Source organism: Convolutriloba macropyga, chromosome 6 (genome assembly GCF_964194025.1).
Source record: "Convolutriloba macropyga chromosome 6, txConMacr16.3, whole genome shotgun sequence".
Taxonomy (NCBI): Eukaryota; Metazoa; Xenacoelomorpha; order Acoela; family Convolutidae; genus Convolutriloba; species Convolutriloba macropyga.
The window spans coordinates 17,394,047-17,413,636 of NC_134473.1; the positions used below are offsets into that span (position 1 = coordinate 17,394,047).

General features: G+C 33.3%; 1 protein-coding gene across 4 annotated transcripts in view; it reads right to left on the reverse strand.

Annotated features, from left to right (window-relative positions):
- The window catches only part of LOC142340827 (receptor-type tyrosine-protein phosphatase H-like), a 64,428-nt gene that overhangs the window by 21,101 nt on the left and 23,737 nt on the right, over positions 1 to 19,590 (reverse strand). For all 4 annotated transcript variants that reach the window (XM_075391563.1, XM_075391561.1, XM_075391564.1 and 1 more), the window contains exon 3: positions 3,206 to 3,317. In XM_075391563.1, coding sequence (XP_075247678.1) covers positions 3,206 to 3,317 — 112 coding nt within the window. The remainder of the gene's footprint in view (positions 1 to 3,205; positions 3,318 to 19,590) is intronic.

Below are 19,590 nucleotides of genomic sequence, written 5' to 3' on the forward strand. Positions count from 1 at the left end.
AAGTAAAATAATGCCATCAATTGCTCCTAACAGTTACTGTTGCAGCTATAAACCACGTAGTAAATAATATATTAAAAATACAATAAAAGGAATAGCAATCCTACCCTAATGACCATGAATGAATCCAAAAGTCATCAAGCCTTAAAAAAAGAAAGAAGGAAAAAACTAATTTCGCCAATTACTCAATATAAAAAAAAAACTTTAACAAATATCAATCTATAAATGGACTCGGAGAGGACAGACAATGGGAAAGTTGTCTTCGACAGTTTGCCTTTTAGAAATTCAATTATAAGATTTGTGTAAGATTAAATGAATGCATACGATGAGGAAATGCATTAAAAAATATATTTTCCTCCAATTCCTGATTCACTAAGGAAATTTTGTGTCAGAAAATTCCATTTATTAATTAACAGAAAAGTTTTCAAAAGCAGTAATAAATTCTGTTTTGCAGATTATAACATTTTGCGGCACGATATTGCGCTGACATTCTTTCGGCTTTTTTCAACAAAGAGTTTCATGCTAAAGAATATATGAGTCATTTCATGTAGACCTTTTGTTCTCGAAACGAAGTAAATCATTTAGGTATTCTTCAGAATGCAATTGGTATATCGATTTCTGGAAGAATTTGAGCATTATGTAGACATTTAGTTCAAATTCCGACAATATTTTGGGTCTCCGAAACATATCTTCACAATGATCATGCCGTTTATGAAAATATATAAACTTCAAATTTTGTTCTTCAGAAGATAATATTTTCCAAATCTGAATATTGTCTTCAACCATATACTAAAGTTCCGCATTATAATATTGGATTTACAATGCTTTTATAGTAGCGAAATATCATTAAATTTCGCTAAAATTTTCCCAAAGAATTATATATTCTGAAAATCCTCAAATGAAACTACCTCAAGTTTGATGGGTTTTAACAATATCACTCATACTTTTCTGCAATACTTATAACAATCGTCCAAAATTGGTGGAACTAAAAACCATTTTGAATACTTAGTTTGCCTCGTTCGAATGGAACTTGGACATTAATCTGTTCCTAGGATGAAAATAGTCGATGATTGTGTTCCATTTACATACAGATTTGTAACTGACTACCTTTGGACGAACTGCTATCCAACAAGCTCTTAATGGTTTTTGGTTTTATCCAGCTAACGCTTAGGGAGCTTTGCTTCATTGAATGGAAAACAGTTGTGCTTATTCGTGTATGTCTGCTAGGGGAGAGATAAAAGTGGGAGTATCCGGGCATCTCAAAATCAATCTTCACAAAATGAACTTCTGTCTCATGTAATTCTGGGCAGCTTTGCGATACTGAATACTTAGCTTCAAATAAGAAAACAAGGCTTACGGAGAAATACCAGCAACTGGACGCCCCGGGCTTTACCAGATGATGCCGTTTTTAGATTATAAACAATCTAGAAAAAAATACACGAGCAAAATTTTTGCATACAAAAGACGCGTACTACTATAATAATTGTTGCAAACTTAGTTTAGAAGCAATTAAACAGAAGACTCGTTGATTTCCAACGTCTACTTGAAAACTGCAACTCGGGGTCTTTCACAATATTATCACCACCCCATAAAACAGTTTTTGGGGGGGGGGGGGGGTTGTACCTTATATGACCATTAATTTGGGAGGTAATGAGGTACTGGAATGAGGTACTTTTGTAAGAATTGAATTCGAGCAAGTATTATTTCATCTGATTTAACTAGCGTGACTTTGTATCCTCAGTATAGCAATCCACAAAATTTCGCATATGCTTAAAACCTAGGCAATTGAGATCAAACACTTATTGTTATTGGTACATGACTGCAGCTTTTCTATACATCAGCTATTAAACAGTTAAAACCAGTTCCCAGAAATAAGCACTCTGGTTTTTTAAATAAAATGCAGGCATTTAAGCGCTCAATTTGATTTCCAGTATGTTTTTGGAAATATTAGTTTTTTTAATAGCTGTGTTATTGGAAAGTATTGTCAGAAAATTTTGGTCGTACTTTTTTGCTACATTATTGTAGAATATGTAAGGTTTCTCAAGTTACAGCGACCAGTATGATGCGGCTTGCATTTATAGCCTTTAAATTAATTAACTAATTAGAAGTAATTAGAATAAGAACGAGGAAGAAATGAATGATAAAGAGGCAAAATCAGAAATCTGATAATTTTTTCTCTGAGGTGCAGCTCGAAAACAATTATTTTCAACAGACTACCTAATACCATTTTTTAAAAATCAATGAATACTCATATGACAAAAAAATCAACAACCATAGCTGGCAGATTGCAGGAAAATAGCAGCGAAGAGCAGTTATCTCGAATTAGAAAAAAATACACAAACGACAAGAAATTAACCTCAACTGACTGAGACTTAAACCTTGTTTCTAAAAAACTTGGATTTATGTTGAGGCATACTGATTCAACTTTAACTCTCCAAATTAGCAACGTTTCGAGGAAGAAGGAAACAATTTTGAGAATGCGGTAATTCATATAAGTCTAACTAATTAATTCGCACAATCTTAAAAATCACAACAATAAAAATGTTGGTAACACTCGGCACACACCTTAGTAAAAAAATGATAATGAATCCTTAAAAAATGAAAATAACAGAATTCAGAGAAATTTTCTTAGTTTCGGAGTTTAAAACGTTCGAAAACACTTTTTTGTCCTTCAATTGCTCCAGCAACTTGTCTGCAAGAACTAGAATCTTCATTGGACCTTAAAGATTGATAAACTCTGAAATCAACAGAAAATTTCAAAAAGTTTGAAAACAATCGCAAATTCCTATGAAATATTGCAAGACCTCGCAATAATGATATCTTCCGATCCATTTCATTGTCCCAAGGGGTTAATCAGTAGATCAAACTTAATATTTTAAAAAAAAATTGTCTCGTAAATATTAATTAACTGGGAACATGAAACTAGTTGTTTCAGTTATTTCTATTCTATTGCCCCCAGTGACTATACAGTAACAAACAATCAAACCTTATAGGATGTTACTTGGCCGCTGAGAAGAAACACTGAAGAGAAAAAAAATTATTTAAAAACTTGATAAAAAATTTGATGTCAAAATGTTGAGAACAATTCAATTACCACTAAAAAATATGCAGTAACATATCATCAAAAAATTGCAAGTTTTATTTAAAAAAATTGCTAAAATTCGCTACGTCGGAAAAGCGGTAGTTTAATTTGCGTGTAATGGCTAACGGTTTTGCATTCGTCGTAGTGTGGCGTCAGCACCATTTCATCTACTCTCTCCACATGTTCTGCGAACTTGTCAGTGGCCACGGGGAATGAAGGCAGAGTCTTGTACATATTCCTATATATACAAAAGGCCACTTACAACATTCTTGAAAATCATTAGCGCGAGCCATTTTTACATAGTCGTGAGAGCTATAGAGCAGAGACTTTAGTTTATCTTGTTTTTCTCAGCACAACTCAAAAATGAAAGTCAAAACTTATGATCATGTTTGAAAAGAGTATGGTTATATTTGTGGCAAGATTGAGCGTTTTCCCATAAATTCGGATCTGGAAAATCCATCATTGAGTGATGGGTAACGAGACTAACTTTCCAAAGACTAGATAAATACAAAATTGGATTGATTAGTTTTACTATTAATTGAAATATGAACTATTTGCGAACTAAATAATGATTCTTATTTTGGAATATCTTAACCCTGATCCCTGCTATATTGCAACAGAGTGTAAAAATCATTTAATTATTGTGCATACAAAATCGTACATTGATTGATATGCCTGCATCTGTTAATTCTCACTGGCATTTGAAGTAATTACTTAGGACGGTAGTGACAATTAATACGGTAGTGAAGTTATATCAATCAGCAGTAACAACATGTCAGCCCAACCTATAGGTCAAATTGATCTGCGCCGGTTTGTGGGCAGATCCGCCAAATTTTATGTATAATGTTTTTGCACGGTGTAACATGATAGTATGAATCTGGGTTTAGATCTAGCAATATAGGCATTAGCTTTCAAAATAAGGGGCTTTTCAAAATAGGAAACATTTCTTAAGCCCCAAATTGTACATATATAATTTAATACCAGAGCTGATCAAATCCCGTAAAATGCATGAAACATCCCAAAACTTGATACTTGAATTTCCTAAGATATGATTCAGGCGCCAAATTTTCCTGAGAGCCATGGATAAGATGCAACTTGTCTTCTTAGGGTGCAATTAATATAAGTAATAATATCTAGAGGGGAGGGGGGGGGGCAAAAGATGTACTTATTTCTTAAGATTAGGTATAGCCTATTTTCCTCAATTTTTCATTGACCTACCTCTTTATTAACCGCTTAAGTGAACATATGCCAAAATTTACCAAATACTAGACCTCTGAGGCTGGAGGAACCCAAAAAAAACACACTTTCAAAAATGGAAAAGAATAGCAAAAATTAGTATCATTTTGCTTGTTTATGTTTCCAGTACCAAAACGTATAGCTCAAAAAATGGTAAAAAAAACGTTATATATTGCAAAAGACCTTTGTGGAATTTGACAAATGTCAGTTCAAAACTAATAAAAAAACTCGAACAAAGACTTAAAAACCTAAAACATTGCGCCACTTGGTGCTCAAAAACTCCCAAAAATCACTTTTTCACCTTGAATTAAGGCATTACCAGCAGCTGCACCATTGTAAGTGCTTGGAAAACAACTAAAACGAGCATTGGGCTTTTAATGAAATTTAATGCCCATTGGCTCTTACCTGTTTATCACGTAAATTTTACAAAAAATATAGCAGGACAAGTCTTGAAAAACAATACCAATAATTGAAAAAAATGAGAACCAATGTAGCTGACCAGCAGATCAATTCAACAATCCCAGCCCGAAAAACAAAATCTCAAAACTTGTGAAACTAAAATAATTAAACAAACTAAACAAAAAACAATCATTGCTTGAAGCTTTTAATCTGAAAGCCAAAAAAGATATACAATTGATTTACTCTGGCAAAAGCCTTGAAAGATACTTATTTGCCACTAAATGTATATAAACTGGAGAAATATGACAAACACATCAAAAAACTGAAAAGATTGAAAAGTAAGGAACGTTTGCAGAGCTCGCAGAAAAAAGATGTTCAGAACAATTTTTTGCCTTTGGAGCTCTGTCATAAAAGGTTAACCATCTGCAAACTTAAAAAAAATCGCTGGCCAGTAACGATAGTAAAAGTCGGAAAAAAGCAAAAAAAATCAAAAATAACATAGCTGTAAGATTGCCAGAAAATAGCCGTAATAGCTTCGTAGATCTGCAGTCTCAAGAAACAGTAAAACCCAAAAAATCGTCTTTTCATTGAGGGCTGATATGTTACACTTTGATTTAAAATCTATAAAAGTTTTTGCTGCCTCTTTTAGCTGCACTCAAACAACCTTCATTTAGAGTGACCCACACCCATTTGACCTTATCTCTTTAATTTAAAGTAAATAAAAGTCAATTTCAAAGTGAGGAAATCATTTTTGAGAGTGAGGTAAATCAAGTGTGACCAAAAAATTAATCACGCGAATGAACAAAAAAACTCGCTCCACTAAGAGCGAAAAATGACATCGAACACGCACTTCAGTTGAAAATGCATGAACGAATGAACGAAAAGCAGATTTGAAGTGGTTGTGACGTCATATGGTCGTAACAAAAATCGCGACGACGAAATAAAAAAACATAGCAGGACATGTCCTGACGTACAATTTAAAGAACTTTCATTGACTAAACAGAAAAACTAGACCTAGAATGGACTATGAGTGAAATCAGAAAACCATTTTTCAAAAAATCAGATAAAAAAATAAGAAAAAAACAGAAAATCAATGTCAAAATGCCGCATGTGAACAAAAAAACCACTAGCGAGAAATGAAAATTTAATTCAAACAAAAAACTAGGCCTAGAATGAGTTGTGAATGTATTGGGAAAACCATTTAGAAAAAAATCCGATCCAAAAAATCGAAAAAAGAGTAAAAATCAGAGTGAAATTACCGCATGTGAACAAAAAACCATTACCGAGAAACCCAATTTTTGTTCAAACACAGTTTTCTCGCTCTACTTTAAAATGAGAGCGAGGAAAATTCACCACTCGCTTAAAACCACTCGCTTTTTCGCTCCATTTCCTGTTTCGGCGTGACCAAAATCACTACTCCAATTTGACTTCAAAAATCATGAAAATGTGTGAACAGATCTTTAAAAAAAGACAGCGCCCCAATACAATTCAAGTTCTTTGAATTGTAAAAAACCAAGAGAAGGCCAAAAATAGCCCCAGCTATCGCTGTGCGGCAATTAATAAAAAGAATTGCAAATTTTTAAAATGGTGCTAAAATTTGTGACATTTATATCTTCAAAACCATTTTGTTGTCTCCAGAAATCTTATGCAAGATCCACATTTCAAGCCCTGAAAAAGGTTTTAATGGCTCAAAGATCCATAAAATTGGAAAATGGTATTAACTTTCAGAGTTTTTTTTTTAATTGAATTTTGTCGAAAAATTGCTAAACTCGTGTTAGTAGAATATCGATTACCAATCAATTAACTCTAGCAACTATTCAGAAACTTATTATCAAACCCTGGAGGAGATTCCTGGGCCGCTGGTACCTGAAGAACTCAAAAGATTTCAAGTTTTCAAAAAACTGCTAAAGTGTCGTGATATCAAAATATGGAAATATATTTCAATGCCCCCGAAAAACATGCAATAACATACTCACAACTCCTATAGTAGGTCCATTGGCCCCTGAGGCCAGAGAAACCTAAAAAAAGACAAAGGTAATCAAAAACTAAAAAAAGTGCAAATTTTATTAAAAATTGCTAAAATCTGTGATTATGAAAAAATGAAAACCATTTCATAACAAATAAACAATTTTCAGCAACCTATTTTTAATCTCTAGAGAAGGTTTTCTAGCCCTTGGAAAGCTTAAGCAATGACAAAAACAACATAGAAATTGAAAAAAAATGCAAATCAAAGAACTGCTATAATTCGTGATGTTTGAATGTTGAAGATTATTCCGTTACCACCAGAATCTATGCTTTCACCTATTATCAAACCTAGAGGAGGTTTGATAATACCTCTTCAAAGAATTGTATAAAACCTTTTTTCAAACAATTGTATAAAATGAGTAAAAATGTGCGATTAACAGATTATGAACGTCTAAAAATGGTTAAAAAAATTGCCTTGGAAAGACCTTTATAATCTTATACAAACCTCAATTTCAGACTGGTCTAACAACAAATTTAGAAAATGACGAAAAAACGCGAAAAATTGCAACAATTTTGGGCTCAAAAACTCCTAAAAATGACCTTTTAACCTTGAATTACGGCATTCCCACCAGCCTCACCACTCTAAGCACTTGACGGACTACTGAACGTGGCTGAGAGCCTTTAATAAAACTTCTGAGCTTCACATGTTTATCCCGTTTTGAAAGCTCAAAGTCATGAAAAAAGTGTGGAAACATCTTACAAAAAAAAGGCAGAGCACCAATACAATCCAATTCTTGGATTGTAAAAGAAGACAGAGCAACAATACTATCCAATTTTTGGATTTTAAAACCACAGCACACCAATACAATTCAACTTCTTTGGATTAAAAAAACAATCTCCACTCGGAGCAAAAATGAAGTTGTAAGAAACCGTTGTTAAGGATTGTTGTCAGAGGTTTATTTATTAAAAGAATAGACTGACACAGAAATAGCAAAAAACACACAAAAGTCCTTGCCAAATAGTCCTTTAGGTCAATTGGAATGCTCCTGAATCCAAAGAAAGTCTGGACACATAAAGCGGTGTATTGAAGAAGAGGAAAAAACTGAAAGTAGAATGGATTTATTTGCAACAGATCAGAATAAAAAAGTGAAAAACAACAAGTTTCCATTCTACAAAATTCATAGAAACTTCCCAGTTTTACCACTAATGAGGTTTTTACCGCTAACTGGACACCAAAATAATATTATTGTCCGGAGCCTCACAAACTTCATAATTTTTTGAGCGTTTTATAATCTCGAAGCATGCTTCTTAGTAAAAGTACAGTCTTTTAAACGCTAATAAGATAAAATTTCCCGTAAATTGTATTTGACGCAATGTAGGAGAACGAGGTTGCGAAGACAGGTTTTTGCTTAGACTTCTAAGCAGCGCCAACTTTATTCCTGGCCAAAAATTTTTACACCAATTTTTCTCGCCCTATCTCAAAAAAACAGCCTTTGAACAGAGAATCACTCTTTTGTCTCTTTCTATTCTTCAATTTTAATCTTCTCTATCCAATAGTTTAATCTAAAGACTTTTTAAAAACTATTTCTACAGTTTCAAATACAGTCCACAAAAGAGGCTCTTCCGATTCTACTCTTTGATCCCTAAAAAAGTCGTTGAAAACTTATCTAAACAAAGTTGTTCATTAATGTTTGTTTGCTCACGATGTTCCGACCCGAGCTCATCTACATTTTTGACTAAGTTGTCAACCAAATGAAATAACACAAAAAGATGTTTGAGTTTAAAAAAAGTTGCTACACAACCTAACTTTCAATTGAATTACTTAATGTCATGCCTCGTTACACCGCTCATGAGATCTGCCATTAAAAAGACAATGAGAATAAAAACAAACAACAAAATAAGCAAAAGCAAAAATTACACGGCAAAAACTCAATATCTAAATTTAAAAGCACCTAGTAACTACGTCAAAATGCAACCAGACAAAACCGTAACTACATAAAATGACCCTTTTTTAACTATACAGCAGATGGAGATTTTCCTAAATGAGATTAGGTAACAAGTCGACCAAAAAAAAGAAATAACGAGGCGAAATTCAAAAATCAACCAACAATTTTTAAACCAAATAATTTCAAAAGCCTTAAAATTCAATAGCTTTTAACAAAACAGTTTCTGATAAATTTACTATATAACAATTATGGTACGAACAACACCTGTGTTTCATTATATGAAGCGATAGGAACGCGCTAAATCTGTAAAAAAAAAACTCAAACCACAATTTTCAAACATTGCGAAAACAGAAATTACTGAAGACATTAAAATCATTAGCTATTATCTGAACATTACGTGTTTTCATTTCAATTTTTATTTATACTATTTCAGCTAAAAACTTCACAGGAAGAACCAAAAAGTTCATTTGGACAATTTTTGAAAATCATTGGCATCTGTCATTACGCGGATGTGCCAAAAGAAGAGAAAAAGAAACAAATACACCACTCACAAAACTTTATGAAAACGAATATTCTCCAACAAAAAAAACCTCAGTTAAAATAAAATATCAAATAACATGTTAATTTTTGAAACACAATGAATTGGATGGGACATCTCATTGATCAGAATAATTTAAATTTTAACGAAAACAACAAAAAATGAAAAGTTTGAAAATAGCAGTAGAGTGAGCCACCCTCCACGAGGGGATGAGGTCCCCATGTATTAAGATAAGGTATAGCGGCCTTTCATGAGTGAGGGTCCTCTCATATGTATTAAGATAGGGTACAGGCTCCATGTATAAAGATTAGGAATAAGATCTGCATGTATTATGATTAGGTACAGCCTAAATATATTAGGATTAGAAATAGAAAATCCATGTATTAAGAGAAGGTGTAGGCTACATAAATAAAGATTAGGAATAGAATCTCCATGTATTAAGATTAGTTATGGCCGTCGCCATGTTTTAAGATTAGTTATAGCCGCCGCAATGTATCAAGACTAGATATAGGATTCAAAGAATTTTTTGAAGTTTTTGTATAAATTTACGCTGTTTTTTTCTAAATTGACCTAAATACTCTTTTTGATTGGTTAAAAACGACAAGTTTTTTCTAAGAAATTGATTTGAAAAAAGTATAAATAACAGACACGGTATAAATTATGCACATCAAACTACAAAATCACTCAAACATTTACATTAAATAGGTATAAATTATTATCAAAATAAGTGAAAACCGAGGTACATTTAGCCGCGTGTGTTAATAAAGTCGACAAAAATGAAAAACTTGCGTAGCTAATTGAGTAAAAGGTACAACTGTTAAAGGCTATTATCTATTTTAGTAGCCACCAGCTTGGTGTATACCGCAGTGATCAATTTTACATATAATTACTAATAAAATTCAAAAACATGCACATCAAGAACGTTGTTCAAGTTTGTCTGTAAAAATTTAAATAAATGAAATGCAGCATAAATTGTGTAGAATCCACACAAGTTCTGCATTTTCTGGAGTGGTTTGTGTATCATTTTCTGATATTTTTTATTCAAAAATTTGTAATGTGTGACTGATTGTGCTAGAGATTCCGCGTAGTAGTAGCTCCTTATGAAACGACCAATCAGTATCCAATGTTCACCAACCTCACTGCTTGGCGAAGTGTTGATGATTGCAAAACTGAATTTGGGTAAATTTGGAAGAAAATTTGCTGGACAAGAACTAATATACCGGAATTTGAGCTCTGGAGTGCGCTCAACAATGTCGCGAAGGGATATGTTATTCATTACAAATAAGTTTTCTTGTCCTTATCTCACATGCACCTTGTAAAAAGATTCCTGACAGAGCAATGAATTTGAAAACTTTCGTTCTTTTGAGATAAGCAACAATCTTTGGATTTTGTGATTTTGTTGACCGTTTCTTTCTGGGTACTGGGATAAAACGAAACAGTATTACAAAAAGTCCGCAGAAAAATAGCAAAAGAATATAAAAATATATGTTTGAGAGTTATTCTTATACAGTTGACGTCCATTAGTTATTATTTTGATGTAGAGAACGACAGCTAGATGAATAGCTAAAACCTACAAATGTTCCAATACAGAGAGCAAGTTTATAAAACCGTAAAGATGGTGAAAAAATTCTTAGAAATTTTTAGCAACCGTTCCAAACTGATCAATTTTAACAGTAGACATTCTTTCACCAAGAACAATTATTTTTGTCACTTTTCTTATCGAGAGATCAAAAAACATTTCAAATCGAATACTTTCACCGCTGTTTCTCCAGCATCGTGAAGCGAAGTGAGATCGAATACCAGTATGTAATGGTTCTGAAATTGCTGATTAGGTAACGCAGGAATTTCTTCGTTAAAGTTCATTGCTTTCATTGTAGTTACGTATGCTCTACAGTCATTAGTTTTTTCCAGTGATACTATAGCTCTACCTCCGCGAACAGTTCTAATTCTAACTTCTCGCAAACCAAATATCTTATAATGGGAAAGATTACTTTGAAAATGTCGTACGAATACCGAATTGGTGTTCATAGCAATAGCTACTCTTCTAATTGGAGCAATGTTAAAAACATTTTCCTGAATAAACTGGTTTTGTCCCGAAGGACTAATAAATGTACGTGCAATTGTTTCCATAAAATTGTAACAAGCAGATTGATGAGTTAATTGGTATTTGATAGTCTGCTGATACATTTCGTTAACAACAACGCGTCGTATAATTAAGGAACAGTCAAGAACCTTAAGGGAGACGTGAGAATTTTAAGAAGTCATGTAAAATTAGGTCTTGCACGAATCAATTGCAGTCTAACTTTTGTCTTTGGAAGCAGTAACTTTTCGCATTGGAATAAATCGACAGCTAATTTACCGTAGTAAGTGCTCCATTTTTCAGCAAAAGTTCTTCGTCTCGATCTATAAACGGGCTCTTCTGATAATCAATAGGTTCTTTTTCAAATTCGTTTCCATGACAAACCAAAATACCTTCATTATTTTTCGTTAAAGCAATAAATTCATTGGAAATTAAGTCCTTGTGTCCATAGAAACCAATCGAATTGTAGACTTGTTGATTGTTCAGTTACATTTCACAGTTGTAGAAGAGTGAGTGTAATATATTGGTGATAAGAGTTATATAATGTAAACCGTCATCTGTGAAGGACATACCCATATCTGCTTTTCAATGCTCATCTTTTTTGAAAAAGTCATCAAACAATCTTCACTTTTGCAGCAAAACTTTGATTTGATGGTGGATATCTCTCATATAAAAAAGATACTTCTATCTGTTTCAAATTCAAATTCAATGCTGCTTTCACCCAATGAAGTACTAGGATAAACTTCTTAAACATGAGAAGATTCAATTAGTTCCAAAACGAGAATTTTGTCAGAAATGTTCAGGCAAGAGTTTGCAAAGTGTACATATCAAAAACTAGAATTGTTTGTTGATCTGGAATTCATTGCAGATTTGCAAACATAAGCAGCAACAGATTTGAGCTTTTTCTTCCCAGTCAAAGCATTTCCAATTTCAGGAGCAGCTATTTCAATTAAAGCAGCACCCAGTCTTTTTGCTTCTGGGATAACATATCGTCTCAAAAACGAAATTGCTGTCCTCCCAATTGTTTGCGTTAAAACTCCGAATATCGTACCCCTTTGTCTTGCATATCCACGAAAATACGGTAAATCACTATCAGCAACCATTTTTTACAACTTTAATTCTAAAAATGATTATAGGAAGTTTTTCTAAACATTAGTTCTGCTCTAGTTACTCCAACAGATTTGAAAGGTACTTTTCACCATAAGAGTTGCAGAGCTCAAGTTGTATGCTATTGAAAGAATTTTTCAGAATTTTTTGAACTGTAGGTTTGGAAAATTTTGATAATTCATGTTTTGTCCAGTTGAGATGATGTCCCCATTCTTAACCTTTGATATAAAAAGAATGCATCGTAAAAGAGCAGCGTCTGTATCACCCACAATATTGTATTCAACAATATCAATCACTAAATATCATTAAGGTATGTGTTCGTACAATGTCATATGGAAATTTGGGATAATGTGAACCAGCACCACTCATGAAAACACCAATCACAGACAGCTTCTTCACATCCAAAGACATGACAAAGATCAGCACTAAGTATAACAAGTAAGAAGTTCTCATTTGGAAGACTCAAAGAAATTCGCTGTGTAATTTTTTAACGTGTAATCTGATTAATGTATTTTCATACATTCATGTTCTTGAAATTTTTTGTTCATTTCATTTACAACATCAGAGATCGAGGGATATAAGCCTGGATCAAGTGTGTAATAGTCTGACGGTTTTGTATCCGGTGTTGCTTCATCTACATGGAAAAATTTTCCTTCCGTGATGTTTCGATACAAGGAAGGGTACGACACTTCTGTAATTGCAACCTCCCTTCAAGATTTATTTGTTCCGGAAGAAAGTTTGTAAAAGAACTCAATGCATGACTTGGGTAACAATCAAAAGAAGCCTTTGAAACCAGCTCTGCAGTGAAAGAATTCATCTCTAAATGATATACTTTGCAAGCTCTTGTCTATAAAACTTGCCTAGAATTTTGTCACCTTGTTCTCCGTAAAGGTCATAGGTTGGTGGTTTTAAAAATAAAATTTTAACATTTTGAAAATTTTCACTGATGAATTGAGTCTTGTAACCTTTTCTGAATGGTATATCGTACTTGGATGTTCAAACTTTGTGTTTGTCCAATTTCAAAGCGTGGTTTTTTGTACTCAATAGTAGGGTTTTTGTAAAAAAAAATGATAAAAAATAAAAATTTATAAAAAATGGTTAAAAAAATGATAAAAGGGATTTTTTAACGTTTTTGGGAGGTTTACCTATAGATCTGTTAACTCTTGTTTTCAGAGTGTTAACAAAACTATACATTTTGTGAACCTATTTATCTTCAATTTACTCCATGTAGCAATATATAATGTTTTTCAGAGATCTAATTGCTCTTTCTGTTACAGCAGCTCTTGTTTCACTTCTTGTAGAGTAGATTTTGATGTCTTTACTCCTGCTAAATTATTTGAATTCTCCCCCGAACTCAGTATTTCGATCAACCCACACTCTATTAGTTTTAGCGTTCTTCCTAAACATTTTTTAAAGGCCGCTACAGCATCAGAGGCACATTTTGACTTCATTGACTGAACACGGACCAGGCGAGAAAAAACGACAACACATAACATTAAATATTTCACACCTTTATAAAATTCAGACAATTTATCCATGAAAGCCAAATCGAGACACCAAATCTCACTGATACTTTTTAAAAAAGCAGGTAATCTTTTGAAATGTCGAATTACTTGTCGAAATTTAGTGTAAGAATTCTTTCTGCATAAAAAAACATATACCTTCAAATTTGGCAATCCGCTAGCTTTCTGAATGTTTTGAACTGAACAATTTGCGGCTTTTCCTTCCCTGTACAACCTCTGTAGCTTGGCTCTTTCAGATTTGGAAAGGGATCCATCTTCCTCGTTCTTGGCTTTTGGCATCTTTGTTTATAATTTTATTTGGATTTAATCCATTTGCCTAGAGAATTGTGTAATAAATGTCGGGACATTCAACATTTTTCCTCTTCAGAGCGTATACAAAACCGACAAATGCAACGTTGTATCTCTTCCGTCTAACAAGATGGTGTCAGAGAGGGATAGCTCATTGCGAGGTGAATTTAAAATTTCATTGACAAGTGATTTGTTGCTGGACGACTTTGTTTTAGCGTTAACTTTTCTGAAAACAGTTTCTAAATTTTTTGAAACCAAATCCTGTTTTACGTTATATTTGTCCAATTTTTGAGGTGATAACTTGATTATTTGCTGATAAAAATGTTAACGAATCAAAACAAACTGATCCATTTCAAGAGAGAATATATGTTTGAGAGTTATTCTTATACAGTTGACGTCCATTAGTTATTATTTTGATGTAGAGAACGACAGCTAGATGAATAGCTAAAACGTACAAATGTTCCAATACAGAGAGCAACTTTATAAAACCGTAAAGATGGTGAAAAATTTCTTTGACATTTTTAGCAACCGTTCCAAACTGATCAATTTTAACAGTAGACATTCTTTCACCAAGAACAATTATTTTTGTCACGTTTCTTATCGAGAGATCAAAAAACATTTCCAATCGAATACTTTCACCGCTGTTTCTCCAGCATCGTGAAGCGAAGTGAGATTGAATACCAGTATGTAATGGTTCTGAAATTGCTGATTAGGTAACGCAGGAATTTCTTCGTTAAAGTTCATTGCTTTCATTGTAGTTACGTATGCTCTACAGTCATTAGTTTTTTCCAGTGATACTATAGCTCTACCTGCGCGAACAGTTCTAATTCTAACTTCTCGCAAACCAATTATCTTATAATGGGAAAGATTACTTTGAAAATGTCCTACGAATACCGAATTGGTGTTCATAGCAACAGCTACTCTTCTAATTGGAGCAATGTTAAAAACATTTTCCTGAATAAACTGGTTTTGTCCCGAAGGACTAATAAATGTACGTGCAATTGTTTCCATAAAATTGTAACAAGCAGATTGATGAGTTAATTGGTATTTGATAGTCTGCTGATACATTTCGTTAACAACAACGCGTCGTATAAATAAGGAACAGTCAAGAACCTTAAGGGAGACGTGAGAATTTTAAGAAAACATGTAAAAATTAGGTCTTGCACGAATCAATTGCAGTCTAACTTTTGTCTTTGGAAGCAGTAACTTTTCGCATTGGAATAAATCGACAGCTAATTTACCGTAGTAAGTGCTCCATTTTTCAGCAAAAGTTCTTCGTCTCGATCTATAAACGGGCTCTTCTGATAATCAATAGGTTCTTTTTCAAATTCGTTTCCATGACAAACCAAAATACCTTCATTATTTTTCGTTAAAGCATTAAATTCATTGGAAATTAAGTCCTTGTGTCCATAGAAACCAATCGAATTGTAGACTTGTTGATTGTTCAGTTACATTTCACAGTTGTAGAAGAGTGAGTGTAATATATTGTTGATAAGAGTTATATAATGTAAATCGTCATCTGTGAAGGACATACCCATATCTGCTTTTCAATGCTCATCTTTTTTGAAAAAATCATCAAACAATCTTCACTTTTGCACAAAAACTTTGATTTGATGGTGGATATCTCTCATATAAAAAAGATACTTCTATCTGTTTCAAATTCAAATTCAATGCTGCTTTCACCCAATGAAGTACTAGGATAAACTTCTTAAACATGAAAAGATTCAATTAGTTCCAAAACGAGAATTTTGTCAGAAATGTTCAGGCAAGAGTTTGCAAAGTGTACATATCAAAAACTAGAATCGTTTGTTGATCTGGAATTCATTGCAGATTTGCAAACATAAGCAGCAACAGATTTGAGCTTTTTCTTCCCAGTCAAAGCATTTCCAATTTCAGGGGCAGCTATTTCAATTAAAGCAGCACCCACTCTTTTTGCTTCTGGGATAACATATCGTCTCAAAAACGAAATTGCTGTCCTCCCAATTGTTTGCGTTAAAACTCCGAATACCGTACCCCTTTTTCTTGCATATCCACGAAAATACGGTAAATCACTATCAGCAACCATTTTTTACAACTTTAATTCTAAAAATGATTATAGGAAGTTTTTCTAAACATTAGTTCTGCTCTAGTTACTCCAACAGATTTGAAAGGTACTTTTCACCATAAGAGTTGCAGAGCTCAAGTTGTATGCTATTGAAAGAATTTTTCAGAATTTTTTGAACTGTAGGTTTGGAAAATTTTGATAATTCATGTTTTGTCCAGTTGAGATGATGTCCCCATTCTTAACCTTTGATATAAAAAGAATGCATCGTAAAAGAGCAGCGTCTGTATCACCCACAATATTGTATTCAACAATATCAATCACTAAATATCATTAAGGTATGTGTTCGTACAATGTCATATGGAAATTTGGGATAATGTGAACCAGCACCACTCATGAAAACACCAATCACAGATAGCTTCTTCACATCCAAAGACATGACAAAGATCAGCACTAAATATAACAAGTAAGAAGTTCTCATTTGGAAGACTCAAAGAAATTCGCTGTGTAATTTTTTAACGTGTAATCTGATTAATGTATTTTCATACATTCATGTTCTTGAAATTTTTTGTTCATTTCATTTACAACATCAGAGATCGAGGGATATAAGCCTGGATCAAGTGTGTAATAGTCTGACGGTTTTGTATCCGGTGTTGCTTCATCTACATGGAAAAATTTTCCTTCCGTGATGTTTCGGTACAAGGAAGGGTACGACACTTCTGTAATTGCAACCTCCCTTCAAGATTTATTTGTTCCGGAAGAAAGTTTGTAAAAGAACTCAATGCATGACTTGGGTAACAATCAAAAGAAGCCTTTGAAACCAGCTCTGCAGTGAAAGAATTCATCTCTAAATGATATACTTTGCAAGCTCTTGTCTATAAAACTTGCCTAGGATTTTGTCACCTTGTTCTCCGTAAAGGTTATAGGTTGGTGGTTTTAAAAATAAAATTTTAACATTTTGAAAATTTTCACTGATGAATTGAGTCTTGTAACCTTTTCTAAATGGTATATCGTACTTGGATGTTCAAACTTTGTGTTTGTCCAATTTCAAAGCGTGGTTTTTTGTACTCAATAGTAGGGTTTTTGTAAAAAAATGATAAAAAATAAAAAATGATAAAAAATGGTTAAGAAATGATAAAAGGGATTTTTTAACGTTTTTGGGAGGTTTAGCTATAGATCTGTTAACTCTTGTTTTCAGAGTGTTAACAAAACTATACATTTTGTGAACCTATTTATCTTCAATTTACTCCATGTAGCAATATATAATGTTTTTCAGAGATCTAATTGCTCTTTCTGTTACAGCAGCTCTTGTGTCACTTCTTGTAGAGTAGATTTTGATGTCTTTACTCCTGCTAATTTTTTTGAATTCTCCCCCGAACTCAGTATTTCGATCAACCCACACTCTATTAGTTTTAGCGTTCTTCCTAAACATTTTTTAAAGGCCGCTACAGCATCAGAGGCACATTTTGACTTCATTAACTGAACACGGACCAGGCGAGAAAAAACGACAACACATATCAATAAATATTTCACACCTTTATAAAATTCAGACAATTTATCCATGAAAGCCAAATCGAGACACCAAATCTCACTGATACTTTTTAAAAAAGCAGGTAACCTTTTGAAATGTCGAATTGCTTGTCGAAATTTAGTGTAAGAATTCTTTCTGCATAAAAAAACATATACCTTCAAATTTGGCAATCCGCTAGCTTTCTGAATGTTTTTAACTGAACAATTTGCGGCTTTTCCTTCCCTGTACATCCTCTGTAGCTTGGCTCTTTCAGATTTGGAAAGGGATCCAGCTTCCTCGTTCTTGGCTTTTGGCATCTTTGTTTATAATTTTATTTGGATTTAATCCATTTGCCTAGAGAATTGTGTAATAAATGTCAGGACATTCAACATTTTTCCTCTTCAGAGCGTATACAAAACCGACAAATGCAACGTTGTATCTCTTCCGTCTAACAAGATGGTGTCAGAGAGGGATAGCTCATTGCGTGGTGAATTTAAAATTTCATTGACAAGTGATTCGTTGCTGGACGACTTTGTTTTAGCGTTAACTTTTCTGAAAACAGTTTCTAAATTTTTTGAAACCAAATCCTGTTTTACGTTATATTTGTCCAATTTTTGAGGTGATAACTTGATTTTTTGCTGATAAAAATGTTAACGAATCAAAACAAACTGATCCATTTCAAGAGAGAATATTAATGATTGACGGAATTAAAATTGATATTAGACTGATCTTTTATTTCGGAGCTAAGGATCTGTCTTCTTTTACTGAGACTATTTTTTTAGAATAAACAGATGAATTTCTTCTCCGAAGTTTAAAACTTCTTGTTTTTGAATTCCTGTTAGCTCTCCTCCTAGATGGTTTACTATGCATTCGCTTAAAAACTGGATGAGTCTTTGGGACAATATTTGAGGAAAGTTATTTTGAAGCTCTGGGAATAATTTTGAAACGCGATCAGAGTAGAGAGATGTTGTGTGCTCATCATTCAAAAATATAATCTGTTGCTTGCTTTGAGGTAGGAAAAAATAATGATGGCGTTGAACCACTGTTAGTACAGTCGTCCTCAGAGAGTCGACTGTTTTCTCAGAGAGTCGACTGTTTTCGGAGTCAAGTCTATAAGTAAATGACCATAGGGAACTGAGGTTGCTGTGGTATACCAGTCTTTTAGTTGAGATCCCAATCCCAACAGTTGACTGAGTGTGTTTATTTGTAAGACGCCTCTGGGTGATTTGAATAAAACGATATGGGTGTTCTCTAGCTCAATATCGCTTCCTAGACGGCTTTGATGAAAGAAATTGTGCTTTATGTATACTGTACTTAAACCTAGCAGTAGCTATTTTTTTTACAAATATTTTAAAACTAGAAATTTCTTAACAAGAGTCATTAAAAACAAGTAAATACTTTGTTCCATTATTAGGTAGATTGTATATCAACTCAAAATCAACACCTTGGACGAACTCAAACTTCTTTATATTTTTGACATAAGTCCGTAAACAGATTGATAGTGTTGATAAAAATAGTAAGTTTTGTCAAATTCTGGTTGAAAAGTTCCAAGAACTAACCAATCATGGATGAGATGAGATTTCCCAGATCCACTTGGTCCAACCAATGAAATAAAAACTCGTTCTTTGGTGGAAATTATGTTGCTCGTAATTTTGGAGAAGTAAAATATATCCAACTGTAGTCGACAAAATGCCAATCCAAACTGTTGTCTCCTCACAAGTCTAAGCTAATACAATTTTTACGATACAAAAAGCCTTTGAAACCAGCTCTGCAGTGAAAGAATTCATCTCTAAATGATATACTTTGCAAGCTCTTGTCTATAAAACTTGCCTAGGATTTTGTCACCTTGTTCTCCGTAAGGGTTATAGGTTGGTGGTT